Source organism: Symphodus melops, assembly GCF_947650265.1.
Source record: "Symphodus melops genome assembly, chromosome: 1".
Classification (NCBI taxonomy): Eukaryota; Metazoa; Chordata; class Actinopteri; order Labriformes; family Labridae; genus Symphodus; species Symphodus melops.
In genome coordinates, this window is record NC_136691.1 from 42,577,460 (window position 1) to 42,593,177 (window position 15,718).

The 15,718-nt window shown below is 43.7% G+C and overlaps 1 protein-coding gene across 1 annotated transcript; it reads right to left on the reverse strand.

The window, feature by feature from the left end:
* Positions 1-126: 126 nt before the first annotated feature.
* On the reverse strand, positions 127-15,670 carry pole (polymerase (DNA directed), epsilon). The gene is made up of 48 exons (XM_079348193.1): positions 15,396-15,670; positions 15,123-15,258; positions 14,953-15,033; positions 14,806-14,850; positions 14,634-14,726; positions 14,306-14,460; positions 14,057-14,201; positions 13,896-13,976; positions 13,697-13,804; positions 13,462-13,572; positions 13,252-13,337; positions 13,041-13,160; positions 12,821-12,953; positions 12,627-12,740; positions 12,318-12,530; positions 12,120-12,227; positions 11,903-12,031; positions 11,710-11,812; positions 11,461-11,607; positions 11,229-11,374; positions 10,979-11,127; positions 10,768-10,860; positions 10,001-10,303; positions 9,719-9,914; positions 9,287-9,501; positions 8,771-8,873; positions 8,587-8,667; positions 8,373-8,495; positions 8,040-8,249; positions 7,248-7,460; positions 6,989-7,132; positions 6,765-6,905; positions 6,507-6,660; positions 6,264-6,370; positions 5,847-6,023; positions 5,508-5,731; positions 5,144-5,364; positions 4,833-5,037; positions 4,533-4,706; positions 4,058-4,183; positions 2,790-2,922; positions 2,513-2,711; positions 2,190-2,321; positions 1,318-1,511; positions 1,020-1,220; positions 779-904; positions 595-684; positions 127-488 (listed from the first exon to the last, which is right to left on the reverse strand). Exons 1-48 carry the CDS (start codon positions 15,461-15,463, stop codon positions 366-368), a joined length of 6,879 nt encoding a protein of 2,292 aa, XP_079204319.1. The 5' UTR covers positions 15,464-15,670; the 3' UTR covers positions 127-365.
* Between the last annotated feature and the right edge of the window lie 48 nt (positions 15,671-15,718).

Here is a 15,718-nt window from a genome sequence, read left to right on the forward strand (position 1 = left end):
AAAAAAACAAAACAGATGTTACCTACCACATGACAACATACCAAGTAAGAAAGGAAGATTTTGATTTCTGGTCCTTAGAATAGACACTGAATGTGCAACTGTAATGAGCAATGAATAAATTCAGGCTAAAAGTGTTGAAACATATTTATTAACAATCAAATATAAAAATGTACACTCATACATACAGTTATTTCGGCATCATCATATCTTCAAACATATCTATAGCACATTTCTCCTCCAGCCTGCCACGCCTGTGTCATTAAGGCTAATGAACAAGTGCACATACAGGAAAAGTTTCCCAGACTAAAAAGAGTTTGTTACAGAGTAGCTCAGGGATTAATGCACTTCTGTGGTAGATTTCACAATTAGTGAGTGCTCTGGGTGATGTGTGGGCTCATAACAAGCAACCAGTCGATGGTCTCCTCCAGGAAGCTCATGTTGTAATGAGACGCTATGCTCCGAAACACCGTGATCTGCTCAGAGAAGCTCTTCAAATGAAAGAAAAAGAACATTCACACACCGTCATCACCACACTGAATGGAGTAATTATACAACATTTGTGATAATTGATGGGATGTATTTGAGTGTAAATACCTTGGCGGGGAAAGTGAGGTCGAAGTCTCCAGCACATTTGCAGTATAAGGGCATGTTTGCTTCCTTCACTCCTTTACATTTTATACAAACCTGGAAATCACAGATTTTTCAGAAGCTTTAGGAAACCGATGCGTGTGTATGAAGAACACAGCTAACATGCAGATTATCAGCATTCTTTTCTCACCAGGTCCTGCAGTGTGTAGCTCATGAGTTTCTTCTGCAGAGCTTCCACCAGAGCCATCTCAATTGACTCAGTCTCATACTGCGCCTGGCAGTTTGAGCAGAACCACTGAGGTAACACAGATCCATCCTGAGGAGAGAAAACCAATCGTCAAACTGGAATCTGAATAATTTCCAGAGGGCATGTTCAAAAACAGGAGTGATAATAATGTTGGTATGATGTCCATCAAGGCTCCTCCTCTCACTTGTTCCACGGATGGGTCCTTGCAGAGGTCGAGGTCACGACAGAAGTTGCAGTGGTGACAGATGACCTCTGGCAAGATGTACGAGTTGCAGGGGTCACGGAAGTGGGCGTTGTCGGAAAACTCTCCGACGTCGACAAGACGCAGCAAGTCTCTTTTTAATTTGTTCACCTGGTTCATGATGTTGGCGTCCAGTGAAAGGACCTGGAGACGAAATGGAACTGATGAATAATCTTATTTCAATGTAGTGAAAGGAAAATCGCCTAGTTTTTTTCCTTTTTATATACTTTAGTAACATTACCTGGCAAACATATTTGATAAACTCCAGTGCTGGGTTGTTGAGGGGCAGGTGTGATCCAGGCAGGACAGGGAACATCTCTGAGGGCTGTGTAACACCCCGGGTACCTGTCACCTTCTTCTGGATCTTTTGAGTGATGGTGAAAAAGTTTTGGGTGAGCTCATTCGACACATATTCCTGGGAGAAGGAGATCATTCCTGTGGGAGAGATTAAATCAAAACTAGACTGAGAAATAGTTTTTGAATTATATTTTTGTTTAAATACAGCTGGAGAGAAGTTTATTTATTGAAATATACACCAGCTAGAGATGCAAACAAAAATTGCATGTTAAAAAATGTAAATATAAGTACATCATTAAAAATGTCATCAAAAAACAAAACAAAACCCTTTATTTGTTTAAGAACAACTTTGATGACAAGTTCCGAAGAAACACCAGGGAAGGCCTAGCAGATATCTCGAAATAGATGAATGAACCTGACCTCCGACTCAGCCTGTCAAAGACTGAGCTCCTTGTCATGCCATGCAACCTCCCATCGATACCCAGCTTGGAAGAATCAAACTTATGTCTAAAGTTTGCCTCAAACCTGAGGTGTCATGATTGATGACCAAGTTTGATGACATCAAGTTCAGACTTTTTGTCATTTCACACGATGACAATTACAACTGCTTACTGGCAGGTTCCCCCTACATGCACCATCAAACCTGTGGACATAATCTAAAACTCTGCAGTGACTGGTCTTCAGCCGGCCCTTCCTGCCTGCACTTTCAGCACACACACAGACAATGTTTCCTCCTCTCTAGATTCTTGCTCGTGTTCTACTTATTGATTTATGTCTTTGGACAAAACAATCTGCTAGATGAATTGATGATCTTACCAGGAAGAGCACTTAAGTCCCCCACTGCTTGCTGGGAAGCCTGGCTACCTCCACGCCTCTTGACAGGTGTTGCACCAGGAGCGTTGCGTCTCAGCTCCTCTTTCATGCTGTGGTACACCGCTGCAATGTAAGCTGGTGTGGAAAAAAAGTAAAGAAGAAGATTTACTTTATTGATCCCCGACGGGAGATTAGGCGCTCCTGGGCTGCTTCGAATTGAGAGACGTCGGCTCTGCAAACTGAGCCGTACCGCCCCTAAGATTTGGAAAGTACAGAAAGCAAAAAAAAAAAAAAAAAAAATCTAATGTGGATTGATTATTTCTCACCAGAGATGATCATGAGGAAGTATTTCTGACAGGATGCAGTTTGGGGCAGATACTGCATGATGTTCCAGTTGCTCTCAATCAGCTCCTCCACCTCATCTGTCTCTCCATCATCATCTTCCTCTTCCACCACGTTCTCCTCATCCTCACTCCCTTCCTCATCCCCTTCTTCTTGTGTCTTTCTCTTCTCTTTGCCTCCGTCCTAAAACAAAATCAGGAAGGTTGATCAAGTTCTGTTACGCAAATCTAACTAAATATACTGTGAGTGAGTCTGATTTACCTCTCCATACATGAAGCCGGAGGGCAGTTTGCCCTTCACGCCGCCACAGTTAGCCGGATCCATCCACAGCAGGAACTCCCAGCAGCGGGAGAAGGAGATGGACAAGGAGTGAAAGATTTCTCTGGAGTGGATGCTGGAGGAGAAACACTAAGTTAGGATGATGATGCGTCTGGTTTTGGATTATGTGAGGAGATGATAAAAAACATAAACTGATGGCGACAAAGATTTACAAACAGGCAAATACTCAGACATGATGATAGGAAAAATGGATCTAACAGTTAAAAGCACCAGTGTTTTCCTTGTAGATGACATTAGAAATGCTGTTTTTTAAGCTGCACCAAAACCTCGACCTTCACTCTTTATATACGGTAATTATTCCTTCCATTAGCCTAATGAGCAGTTTTCTCCTCTGTTTTTGCTTTACAGAACTCACTTTGGCTGAAATGGTGTTGCGGTTTCCATCATCAAAACATCGCACTGCTCTAATGGATGTTTTTCTTAAAGGGGAGATATTATGAAAGATCCACTTTTTTAAGTGTTTTTGAACATTTATATGGCTAACCTTAGTGTCTATCAACCCACACAATTTCAAATAAATCCATCCAGTCCTTCATTTGTGGTCTGTTTAAGTCTTACCACACAGAGAAAAGTGCTCTGTTTCACATTTTCTTGACTTGTGACGTCACAATTCTGGTAAGAAAATACCCTCATCTCCCCTCCCCTGGTATCTCCTCCCATGAACTCAACCTCCAGCCAAGAGCTAAACTTTTGAGCAGGTCATTATTCTTGCTAGCGAAGTGATGTCTACAGGGAAAACTCAGGGGGTTCATTGCATTTAAAAAGACACACACCAAAATGGAGCGTTCAGAGAGAGCAGGTTTCTACAGGGTCACAAACCTCCCCAGGTTCTTGATTCATTTTATATTTTAACCAAAACACTCTTTAAATTCTGACTGTTTAGTCCTCAGATGTAAATAGTCAGTCTCAGTTCTTTTGGATGTTTATACATATATTTTAATTTCTTTTCTATTGCTGTGCTTAAATCAGTTATTTCGAAAGGACCTCAGGAAGAAAATGTCTACTGCTGTAATAACAAATAGGACTTTTAGGCAGAGCCATAAATACAATTGATTTTCTTTTTTTTCTATGTATGGATGTAGTTTGTGCATGCCCATTTATTTACTGATAATTGTAACAATGCTAAATTACTTAAACCCAGTGAAAAGAACATACTCTCTGGTGTGACCTGCGGAGAATAGCTCTCTGACCTCTTTGTGATGTACTCAACATAGCCGATGGCGTCATCGATCCTTCGCTTTTTAGTGCACAAGATGATCCTGTTGAAGTTTCCGTAAACCACAGTGGAGCCGAGACGTTTGAACTCTGCCACCAGTCTGACGGAACAAAGAGAGAACTACTATCAAAAGGAGTTCACAATGCATATCAAAAGATGGAGTTGTATATTAAGAACAAAAATAATCACACCACCTTGAGAAATCTCCAGAGAATGATCACACCTTCTATTTTAACCAGCTATCGATAAACCAAGATCAGCTTTATATGGTTATATTTTAATGTTTAGTTTTTCATATACCCCAGGGAGAATAATTTTACAGTAAAAAGTGAAAGGGGTTCTAGATGAGCACTCAACTGAATGATAAATATGTGCTTGGTCTACAGGTGAAGAAGGGTAATTGGAGAGGCTGATAGCCGGTCCACAAGTCGGTCGCTCTCGTAACTCACTGTAGAAACACCTTCTTCATCATGTTGTGCAGCGTTCGGTGCAGTGCAGGGTCATAGAGCAGAGAGCTTGGTGAGCGCAGCCAGCGGTAGAAGTGCATCACCTGATTGTCTGCGTACACATTGTGAAACTGAGTGATCTCTCTGACCCATCCAACCACCATGCTCTTCAGGATCCTGTGCACACAACACAGTGCAAACACTCAGGTTAGCAAAACAATGAGCGTGGACTAATAAAAAAAACCCTGCAGTGAGTAACTAATATGCATGTGAGTTTCATATGTCCCGCTTGTGTTTACACACCTGAAGGTGTTGGAGCAGAGAGCTGTCTCATCATAGCTAGCAAGAGAGTTGGCTCCCTGGTTTCCTGACATCATGTCCTCCAACGAGGCCTGCTGGATCACATCAAAACTGACACCCAGACTTGCTCCGCCCTCCATATCGTTGACGTGCTGTGATTGGAGGATGGTGTTTACTGCCAGGCTCTGGAGGTCCAGCTCAACACACACTGACACAAATAGAAACATGATTATTTAGAAATACAGAGATAGACACTCAAAGAATGTGCACTAGCTTCATGAGCAGTGTTGGAGTGTGTCATGGCGAAGTGGTACCTGTGGAATAGCAGCCTTGAGCGTTGATTTCCACAGAGCCCCTGTCTTCACTTTCCATCACCAGACGACTGTCATCGGCCTCTTTTCCTCCGAGGTCGGGCCTGGCTGTGGGAGACAGCCACAGCAGGTGGTTGTGTTTCCGTAGATGTCTTGCCAGGAACAAGTCTGAGCCAAAAATGGACACATCCTGAGGCAAGTTCCCTACAGGCAAGTGATAATACCTGCAAGACAGAGACATTATTAGTTCAAATAGTTCTCAAAATTCAATCTAGATTCTGTCAACCAAACTTTCTAACTTAAAAAAAAAAATGCTGGAAACTACAGCCTCCTCTGTAGAAGAGTATCAAAGGTGTGCAGTTTGTACCTGGCCATGTCAAAGGCCTGAGACAGACAGCTGTCCAGGTTCAGGTAGTGACGAATCATGCGGCGAGCACCATGGCGTTGCCAGTCCAGTACATTATAGCTGATCTCATCAACCACGTGTACTGGAACGACAGGAAACTCCTCGAGCAGCGGCATGCCCGCCGCCAACCGCCGCAACTCCCAGTTTGACTGCAAAGCGATGAGGGTGGGCCCCCGACGCTCCTCCTGTTGGCAGCAATAAACCAAGTAAAGGCATAATACTACACCAACAATGTGGAAATAAACAGTCATCTGTGTAGGAGAATGAGTCCTTATTGGAAACAGCTGCAGTATATTTTACCTTGTAGTTTAGTAGTATGCGCTGCAGAGCGCGGTAAATAGCCTTCACATCGTTTTCAGCTCGGACCTCAAAGTTGTGTTTCTCTGGAGGAAGGAGCTCCTCCGTCGTCTTCTCCAGGAGAGCGGTGCGCTCAGCCGTGTAGAGGTTACTCAGGTTGGGCATCTGGTTGCTCCTCACCTTAGTAGATAAAATTCAGAGGTCCTGAGGCCTTTTCTTTCAGCTGCAATGGGTGCTTCGTTATTGATATAGGCATGGTGCAATTAATAATTAAATATTCATCTTTAATACTCGAAACAACTATTTATGGCTTCCAGTAAAGCAGTCACAAAAGTGTTTGCACTGGAGGAGCCTCCCCTTGAGCAAACATGATTCAATAAAGCAACACTGGAAGAAATGAGAGTGTGTTGTTCTTCTTACTGTGTCCAGGACGAAGATGCTGGCTTTGCGCTGAGAAGGGATGAAGAGACCAAAAAGAGCTTTGTGACCCTGGCTGTGATGGTACAAGTACATATGGCGAACGCTACCTAAAAGAGAGGAAACAAGACACTGATTGATGTAAAACTTACTACATATAACGGGAAACATCATTGTAAGAATTATATTCCACGACCTACAAAACGTAGGGAAAATGGAAAATAAAACTAAGAAAAGTGGTTTTACCAGGCTCCAAGTAGCTGAACTGGGCCAGAGACCTCATCTCCAGATGCTCCAGGTCAAAAGTGTCGGCATCTCTGCCAGCCAGATCCCTCACCACACGTTTGTTCACCATACACACACACCCAAGCTGCACCAATGCTCGAAACAGCAACGGGACCTGAGAGAGATCACGTTAGTAGGATTGTTGAGGGTTTCTGTCCAACTTTTACGGCATTGTCGAGCCTCACGAGTGAGGTGATAAACCACTTCATTATTCAATACCTGTGTTTCATAAACTCCTTCAATGTCGGGGGCAGACAGGTCCGCGTTGATCTCATTGATGTGCTCCTGGTACATGTCCTCTGGCACACAGTACTCATACAGGTAATAAACCATGTTAGAGCGAGGCAGCATGCGGTTCACCTGAAGCCACACAGTCCCATAACATGAATGTCATTATTTTGCCCACACGTGCTATAATAACATAGATCATCTCGTTCACATGCCTTTTTGTATGTGGCTCCCTCCTCCTGTTTGGGGACTTTCTGGTTGACGTAGAAGACTCTGGGGATGTTGAGCTTCATGCAGTGGAGGTCATTTCCAATCACAGCCCACAGCTTGTACAGACCGGGGTGACTCGTTTCTGCAATCTGAGCAGGAAACACAACACAGCAGAAGAAAGCAGAAGCAGAAGAAAATTGTTTAATTTTTGGCTAGGTTCGCTGATTCCACGATGCTATGCTAACTAAGTCGACTTTGTCCCACCTGCACTATTTGCCACGGCATGTCGAGGATGCTGCGAGCCGTTCTGCGGAGGAAGTTCCCCAGGCCGGTGGTGGGCCCATCTCTGATCACTCCGCTCCCTACGTGCTGAGATTCCCCGTCCAGCAGCCTCCTCCTCTTCTTCCTCTCCTTCCTCTGCCTCAGCTGCAGCTCCCACTTCTTCTTATGATACCGCAGCCACACAAGACGCTGCTCCTGTAGACAAACAGAGGCAATGTTCATATTTTTGTCAATGTTTTGTCAAATTTCTCTGATGCATCCTTCAGATACAGCTTTGGAAAAATTAAAGGACCACTGCAAATAATGTGTTTCTGGTCTGGCTATAGGTTTGTCCATTTTCTCCCCCAACTTATAAATAAATATTATTTTTTATTATGGTCAAGTATTTATAGAAATGACAACTGCCATAGCACTTTTACTGCAGCAAACACGTTCCTATTAATTTCTAAACACGATACAAATGTTTTAACTTAAAAGGTTTCAGACAGAGACAAATAGATATTTGACATTATCAATATGTATTCTATTCCACTTTCATTTTAGGTACAACTATCATTGTTTTGACATCCAACTCCTCCTTCTGCAAGAGCATAGGCCTCTGGTGACAACTATTTTTTTTGATGTTCTGTAGATTTGGTTCAAGTGATCTCTAATTGAGAGAATAAAATTATACTGATTTTACAAACATTTGTCGTGGTCTGCAGAGCTGTCGAACTGACGAAAAAGACTCTGATGTAACAGGAAAACACTTGGTGCTTGTTGCTGCTAGCTTACCCTTGTGTTTCCAGAAGGTGGGGGCGGCCCCAGAATCTCTCTCCAGGACTGAGTGAGCTCTACATCCTGAGACTCAACCTGGCTGTTCTCTCCCTGAGTTGCCCGCTTCCGCTTGGTGCTGATGAGGATGGCTGGCTGCAGTGGTTTGGCTGGCATCCCGAAGTCCTCGATGTCTGCGGCGTGGCCTTCTGCGAGAGGCTGATGGGCAACCTGAGAGAGGAAAGGTTGTTAGGAAAAGGACGGAAGAAACACAGAAGGAAGCATAGAAAAAAAAACACTTGACATCCAAAGTGTTTCTGAATTCCTTGTTGAAATTCTCATAGGAGAACAAACCTGTCTCTTTCCCTCACTGGTGAACAGCTCACTGATTTTCTTCTGCTTGTAGATATCATTTTTCTCCAGGAGTTTCTTGTGAAGCCAGTCAGGATGCCTCACTCTGGGGACTGGATTCTTCACCTGATGATGAACGGAAACATTTTAAATTCATTTCAACCTTAAACAATGAAAGGTTGAAAGATTAATGAAACGTGTTAAACGTTTGTTTTGCCTGTTGAAGAGCTGCAGGGATGGTGATGATTTTCTGGATGGCACTACCCAATCGCTCGATGTAATAATTCCAATCCAGGATCTGAAACGGCCCGAAGCAGTGTCAGAAATTAAAAAAGAAAAAAGAAAAAAAAAAAAAAAGAGTTAATTATGACAGACAAGTCCAGACGTGTTTGAAAACTCACCGAGCGGATGTCCAAGTCATGCAGGCTGGGCATCTTCAACCACTTACGGAGGAAATGTTTCTTCACGCTGGACTCGGCCTGGAAGATGGCCAGAGGAATGGCTCTGATGGAGCGAGACAAACATCAGTCACAGTCACTCTCTAAGCTTTTACTCTGCTTATATTACAAAGTGCTTCTTCTCCACAACATTTAACAAAAGGGAAAGCAACACTGACATCATTTGATTTGAAACCACTGACAGTAGGACGTCTATACAGCACATCTGCTCTTTTCATTCCCTTCTCCATACAAACGAATACAAAGAAACAAACTTAGTTACAGTTACACTTTAATCCTCCAAACAAGGTCACCAGTGGCCTAGGAGTCTGACTCTACTTAAATACTGTAACTCTACAGTACTCAGTGTGTGAATGAGTGTAGTGTAATCTTCATGTTGTAGCAGTAATGTTCAGTAAACTTCTTTGGCAGGATAACAGTCAAAACAACAAATATGACGTGACAAATATACTGTCGCACCTTTCTGTGACAGGAGAGCCCTCTGGTTTCCTCGAGATCACGTAGCGGCAGCTCAGTCCTGCGTCTTTCACCATTTGGTCCCCCAAGAACTCAGCCAGTCTCTTTGCGGTGCTGATGGAGGTCGACTTCTGCTCTCCGTAGTCCTCCAGCTTCCTGGACATCGAGCGATTCTCTGAAATCAGTTCAAACAGCTCTGCGTCTGGCATGTTGGCAGCCTAGAGGGAAAAAAGCGAAAAACGTATCAGACCAGTTAGATATCACATATCAGCTTCTTGTAAAGGCTCCAATCCATGACACAGACGTGACCGGAAATGAAACTGTAGTTGAAATGCAAGATAAACAAGTGGTTCATGTCAGCTCCTCCCAAAGGTTAGAAATAATGATGACAATAATCTGTGACACAGAGAGGCTGTTTTTTCATGGTTTAATCACCTTGCTATACAGAACATCCAGCCAGTAGTCGGCCACTTTGGCCACAGAAGCGTACACTTCCTCCAGAGTTGTCCCTTTGAGGAAAGCCTCAAACACTGACGACTGAAAAATCTTAATGAGCTGGAGCTCTCCTCTTCTCTTTATTTCAAAACCCTTCAGCTCAGCCAGAGAGCCGTCCTCATTGAACACGGCGTACCTGAAACAAACACAAACAAATCCCTCAAAGCGGACAGTTTACGTATGTTTAACAACCGAATGAAAGAAAATCCACGATCACGTTACCTTTTCTTCAGTTTCTTCCCCTCCTCTTTGGAAGCAGGCAGGATCATTGCCAGGTACGGTCCGTCCACCTCAAAGAAGATGCTGTTCTCTGACCTGGTGTTGTAGGTGAGGGAGGCGGGCTCGACCAGCTCGTGGTACTGATCGTTGGTGAATCCCTCCTTCACCATGATGTTCAGCATGGCCCCGGGGTAAGAGATGGTCACCTTGGGCTTCTTCTCGTTACTGGTTTTCACCACAAAGTTCTCGGGGAAGGTGTTAGGGAGGACGCACCAGATACCGTCAGTGTCCAACTCCAGGGGCCGCCTGAGGGGGGCAGACGCAGAATTTTAATCCATCATGCGATGCTTTTATGAACTGTACTTTGTGGGTTTCTTTTTTGCTGCTGCCTGTCTTGGCCAGGTCTCCATAGGAAAAGAGGTTTTTAATCTCAATGGGACCAATGGTTAAATAAAGGTTAAATAAAAAAAAGAAGAGGACGAACTCATGTGTCAAATAGAAATGTATCGGCAGCATATTTCAGCTCATACATTAGAGCTGATAATAACAGTGCAGAACTTTACTAGTATTAATGTAACACAGATGTGATACTTCTGTAAAACCAGCATCCTAAATAAAAGCTAAATGTAATCCTGATTTAGCCCCCAAATTTTTTTTTTCTAAAAAAAGGTCAACTCCAGCACACAATCAGTCAAAACCTGATGTGGATGTGCGGAGGGTTTTTAAAAAAATTTTTTTTATTTGAAAGTAGTGTATGAAAATACACTCACCCTATTTGTTCGATGAGCTCTCTGGCCTGAGTGATGATGTTGGCTCCAGTGAAGCACACGATGCCGGCCATCTCCATGGAGTACCAGCGCGCCCTGATGGAAGCACAGAGACAAGCACAGACACCGTCAGCACCAGCAGCCGAGTGGTTGAAGGGCTCAGGGAAAAAGGAGGCGGTCAGACGAGTTGAATGATGAAAACGGTCGCTCGTACCCTTTCCTCATGACGTAGCCGTAGAAAGAGTTGAGAATGCACTTGTGAGCCAGCTGCAGAGACTCGTACAGGATCTCCATGTTTTTACAGCGCTTCACCTCAGCGGCGTCTCCACTGTCCTGAGCTGCTGAAAGCTTCTTCTTCCACACCTAAAGCAAGACATATTTAAAGAGAAACAAGTTATATGCAATTACAAATGAGTTGGAGTTTAATGGCCGTTAGAATTGTTCTTATTCGTTGCAGTTAATACCTTGTGAAGTCCCTTGAATTCATATCTGCGATCTCTAAAAGCCCTCACGGTGTCGACGTAAAAAGAGTTTTCTCTCTGACAGATGGTGGTGACCCGCTCCTCCAGCCTTGTGACGTGAGTTTTCTTATAGGCCTTCTTACAATAATCTAACGTAAAGATCAGACACATTAAACAAGGCTTTAGGCAGCCCAGTCATTAAGACAGCTCAAAAAGGAAAATCTAAAGAGCTTACCCGCCAGACGTTTCTTCTCGTGTTTGGCCTGCTCTTCTCTGTTGAGCGTGTGGAAAGCCCGAGGTGGGCCGTTTGGGAAAAAAGGCGGAAACTTCTCAGACTCAAGTTGCTGCTGGATGCGATGGAACTCACTGCGACTTGCCGGCACTGCAGGAAACGTGAAAACACTTAAAAAAATAATAATAATAATAAAAAAAAAAAAAAGAAGCAACGTTGGAAGCAGCCACAGGCGCTGAAACTGAAACTTACTGATTTCGCCTCTCCACTGCCAGGCCATCCTCCTCTGACAGGTCGCACCAGGTTTGTTAAAGTCACAGGCAGCACAGGTAGCTTCATCAACCATGGCAGACGGCTTTAAAAAGGTTCAAATGAAAGAATTTAATGTTCAGCCTTTTACTATGCCTTTTATTCCAGGAATTATGCTGGTTGGTTTCTGTTTCACCTGCAGGCGGTTGGTGAGGATGATATTGGGGTACATCGCCCCGACATCCAGATGGTAGATAAGGGGACACTCGATCCGGTTTGGAACCTCCTTCAGGGAAGTTAACTTCTTTTTGATCTCATCACAAACCTGAGAAAAGAGAGCAGAGGTATGTGATCACTTTTAACAGAGAAGAGAGCAAACATTCACCAAAGGAACATGTCAAAGGTCAACATACCTCGTTGAAGTTAGTGACCTGCTCCAAAGGGATGCTCTCCTCTTCCTCGATGGCGTGACGCATCGTTCTCTCAACTCTTTGCAGCAGGAAGTCAAATGCAGCTGGGTTCTGTCAACACACCGGACACCAAACCGCCACGCTCACACAAAAAAGCCCACAAAAAGCAGCGAAGTAAATCTGCTGTAAATTAAAGTGTACCATTTTGAAGCGGCAGGGGATATCACTGCGAAACACGCCGGACTCCAGCGCCTCCACGTGGCCGCCTACATAGGTCTCAGAGTCCATGACGTGGCCGTCGTCTGTCAGCTTGTTGAAGACCTGCTCCTGCTTGTTTGGGAAGATGATGTTTGCGTGGAAGGCCTGCACCATGAGCAAGGCTTCACACAGAGTGCCTGAGCCTTTACGCAGCACCTGGTCACAGAGACAAGACAGCAAATGATCAGTCTTTGAAATTCAGGACTTTTTTTTTTTTCTCCTCTCTATAAATACATCATGTAAAAGACAAACCTCATCAGGCTCCATGGGGATGATGGTGCACAAAGCAAAGATGAAGGGGTGAACGTATTTCATGTAGAGGTAATACGTGGCCACGGCGTCTGACACAGAGTAGGTGGCTAACGTCTGAAAGAAAACAGAAATGAAATAAACAAAGAAATGTACTCAAAGCAAAGTGCGGTTGAATCTGAAGTCCATTTCTGTACCTGTGGCTCCTCAGTTGCCATGCGACACATCTCCTCTGGGTCCAGCTCCACCGGGTCGTAGCCTAATTTAGCCTTTGCTGCTGCCTTCAGATTGTGACTCCCCACAGGCAGGTAGCTGTCTCTCTTCACCCACCTGACGACCAACGAATCCCATTAGAAAGGAATTCATCTCAAATAAAGCTGAAGTGTGTTAGCCCGTGTTAGCGTTTGAACTGCAAACCTATAACAGTCCATGTGGATGGCTTGAGAGGACTTGTACTCCCCCTGACTGTCCTTCTGGAAACCGATCTCCCGGTACATGTTCAGTCCATGCAGGGCAGCCCGAGTCTCAATAAAAGGCCTTGAAAGAGCAGAAACAAACACCTTTATAACATGAGGGTAAACACCATATGGTGAGTTATTAAAGCGATCACTCTGAATAAACATCGCACCAGTCAAAGAAGTCTCCGTTGTATGTCACAAAGATGTTTGGTTTGGTTTCATGAACGTGATCAAACCATCTCTGGAGGAGAGCCGCCTGCAGACAAAGACCATTGTGTTTTAAGTCCATTCAGGAAAAACAACAGAGCCACACATTTGTTTACTGAAGAAGCATTTGTGTGAACTTTAGTTTTTATTTTCACAGTGAAGTACTGATGTACCTCGTCATCCTCATTGAACACAGTGAAAGGCCCTTCATACTCAGGTTTGGGAGTGAACTCAAAATCTTCAATGTTCTCAGAAACTATCTCTCGGTTTGTGATCAGAAAGCCCTTTCAAAGGAAACACGAGTTATTTAATGTGACACATCTGGAATGAAGAACTTACAATTAAGTTAAAAATAAAACAAACAAAAAAAAAAAACACCGAGTAATGCTTGAACGAAGAACAACTCACCTGTCCATCAATCATGTAGGAGATCATCATTATCTGATCGCTTTCTGCATCTGGGAACTTCAGCGGAAGTTTGGTGGTCTCGATGTCAAAAGCTAAAACAACCGGATCCTGAGGAGGAAAAATAAACATTGCTTTATTACCACAAAACCCAAACCTGAAAACAAGACAGATTTCAGGATAATAAATAAATCCCTTTTACCGGTCGCTCCACTAAATCATCTCTCCGCACTATTTCTGGCGGGAAAGAGCTGCCTCTGTATCGGACATTATACCAGTGAGCCTGAGAAAGACAGACACAGTAAAGGTTGGAACAGCGAACACTTTTAGCTTCCGTCTTAAAACAAAGGAATCTGTCTTTACCACGTGGATCTTGAGGTCGATGGACAACCGCACATGATAGGGAACGTCGTACTCCCTTATGTCCACTATGTTGTCTAACTGGTCTGAAATGCTCTTCATTGTCGCCTCTTCATCTGCTGAGGTCACATTACCTCCTGATAGGGCACTGTATAAAAGTAAAGATATAAACAGATCAATAATAGCCTGAAAAAGAGTTAACCTAATACAGATAATAGCAAATAACTAATGAGAAGGTTTGTTTGAAGGTACCTTGATAACATGGAGGTGTAGGCGTCATTGGACTGCTCTCTCTCTCTGTTCTTTCGTACCGCTGGGGAGATCTCACGCTTGACCTTCATGAGGTCATCCACGGTGTTGAACGACAGCTTGATGTAGCTTCTCTTCAGCCCGACTAGATGGTTTGGCTGAGGAGGAAAAACAAGCACATCGTAAAACATGATAAGTGTTTGGTACAAAAAGTCATCCAAAAATGTATCTTTAAAAAAAAACAACAACAACTAAAAAACAATGTTGTGTTTTTGTTTGTGTCATAATGTATGAACCGCTAGTGTAAAGATACTTCAAACAAAACTCTCACCAGGTCCAGGTCCTCCTTGGGTATAATTTCAAGCTTTGTCACCTTTCCTTGAAACTTCTTTGACAAGTATGAGATGACTTCTCTCTCGCAGTTCTGAACAAATAAAGAGTTGTCTTTAGGACAGAGTTTGAACATGTTCAGACAAAGAAATAAATGTGGGACGCTCACACACCTTTTTAGTGGCAATGTAGAAATATGGCTTAAATGGAAGGGCCACCTGCAGTCAGAATAAATAGGTGAAGGTATACGTTAGGACAGAGTTTTATCATAAAGCAATTACTGTTAATGAGTCAGTATGTTTATCTGGTAGTCGTCTGACCTTAAACCTGCTTCCATCCTCCTGTATGAAATAATAGTCAACAGCACTGATCATCCGCTTGTCTTCATCGAGAATCTCAGTCTGGAAGCAGAAAGGGGCCACGGTGTTATCCACTTTAAACCATAAGACAGCCAAAAAGACCTACACACATCATGCTTATTAAGACTTACAGGATGCATGTTGATCAACCAGCCTGTTTTCTCCCCCGGCTCCTTCATCCTGTCGAACCCGAAGCGGGCGTCCATCTCGTCGGTGAACTGGCTGCGCTCCAGCCGCTTGAGAGCTGACATCGAGGATCCATCGTCCCTAGTGGTTCAAACACAGCTACATGTCACATCATGGCAAACATTATCCTGCGACACATATCACTCACATTTTACAGTTAATGTACCGAGCTTTTAAAAAACGTTGATCATATGAGATATGTGAGCGAGGACACTTACTGATTTTCCTGATCCCCTCCACTTTGTCCTCGGTCTGATCTGTACCTTCCACTGTTTTGAAGAACCATCTTCTCTGCTAGTCTGCCGGATTAAACTTGTCGAAATGAACTTCCGTTTAGTTTACGTCAGTTAAAACACATTTGAGAATGATTTTTAACCTAATCAAAGGTTTGTCGTCCTGCTTTCTCTGTCACTGTCACTCTAACACGACTTGTGTTTTCTTACTTTGGCGCGTTCCTGCAGTTCCCGCGAGAACAGCGCGGAGAGGAGAGTGAACATAGATCGTTTATTGATGGGATAATGAGTCGCACCCACGCATCCAA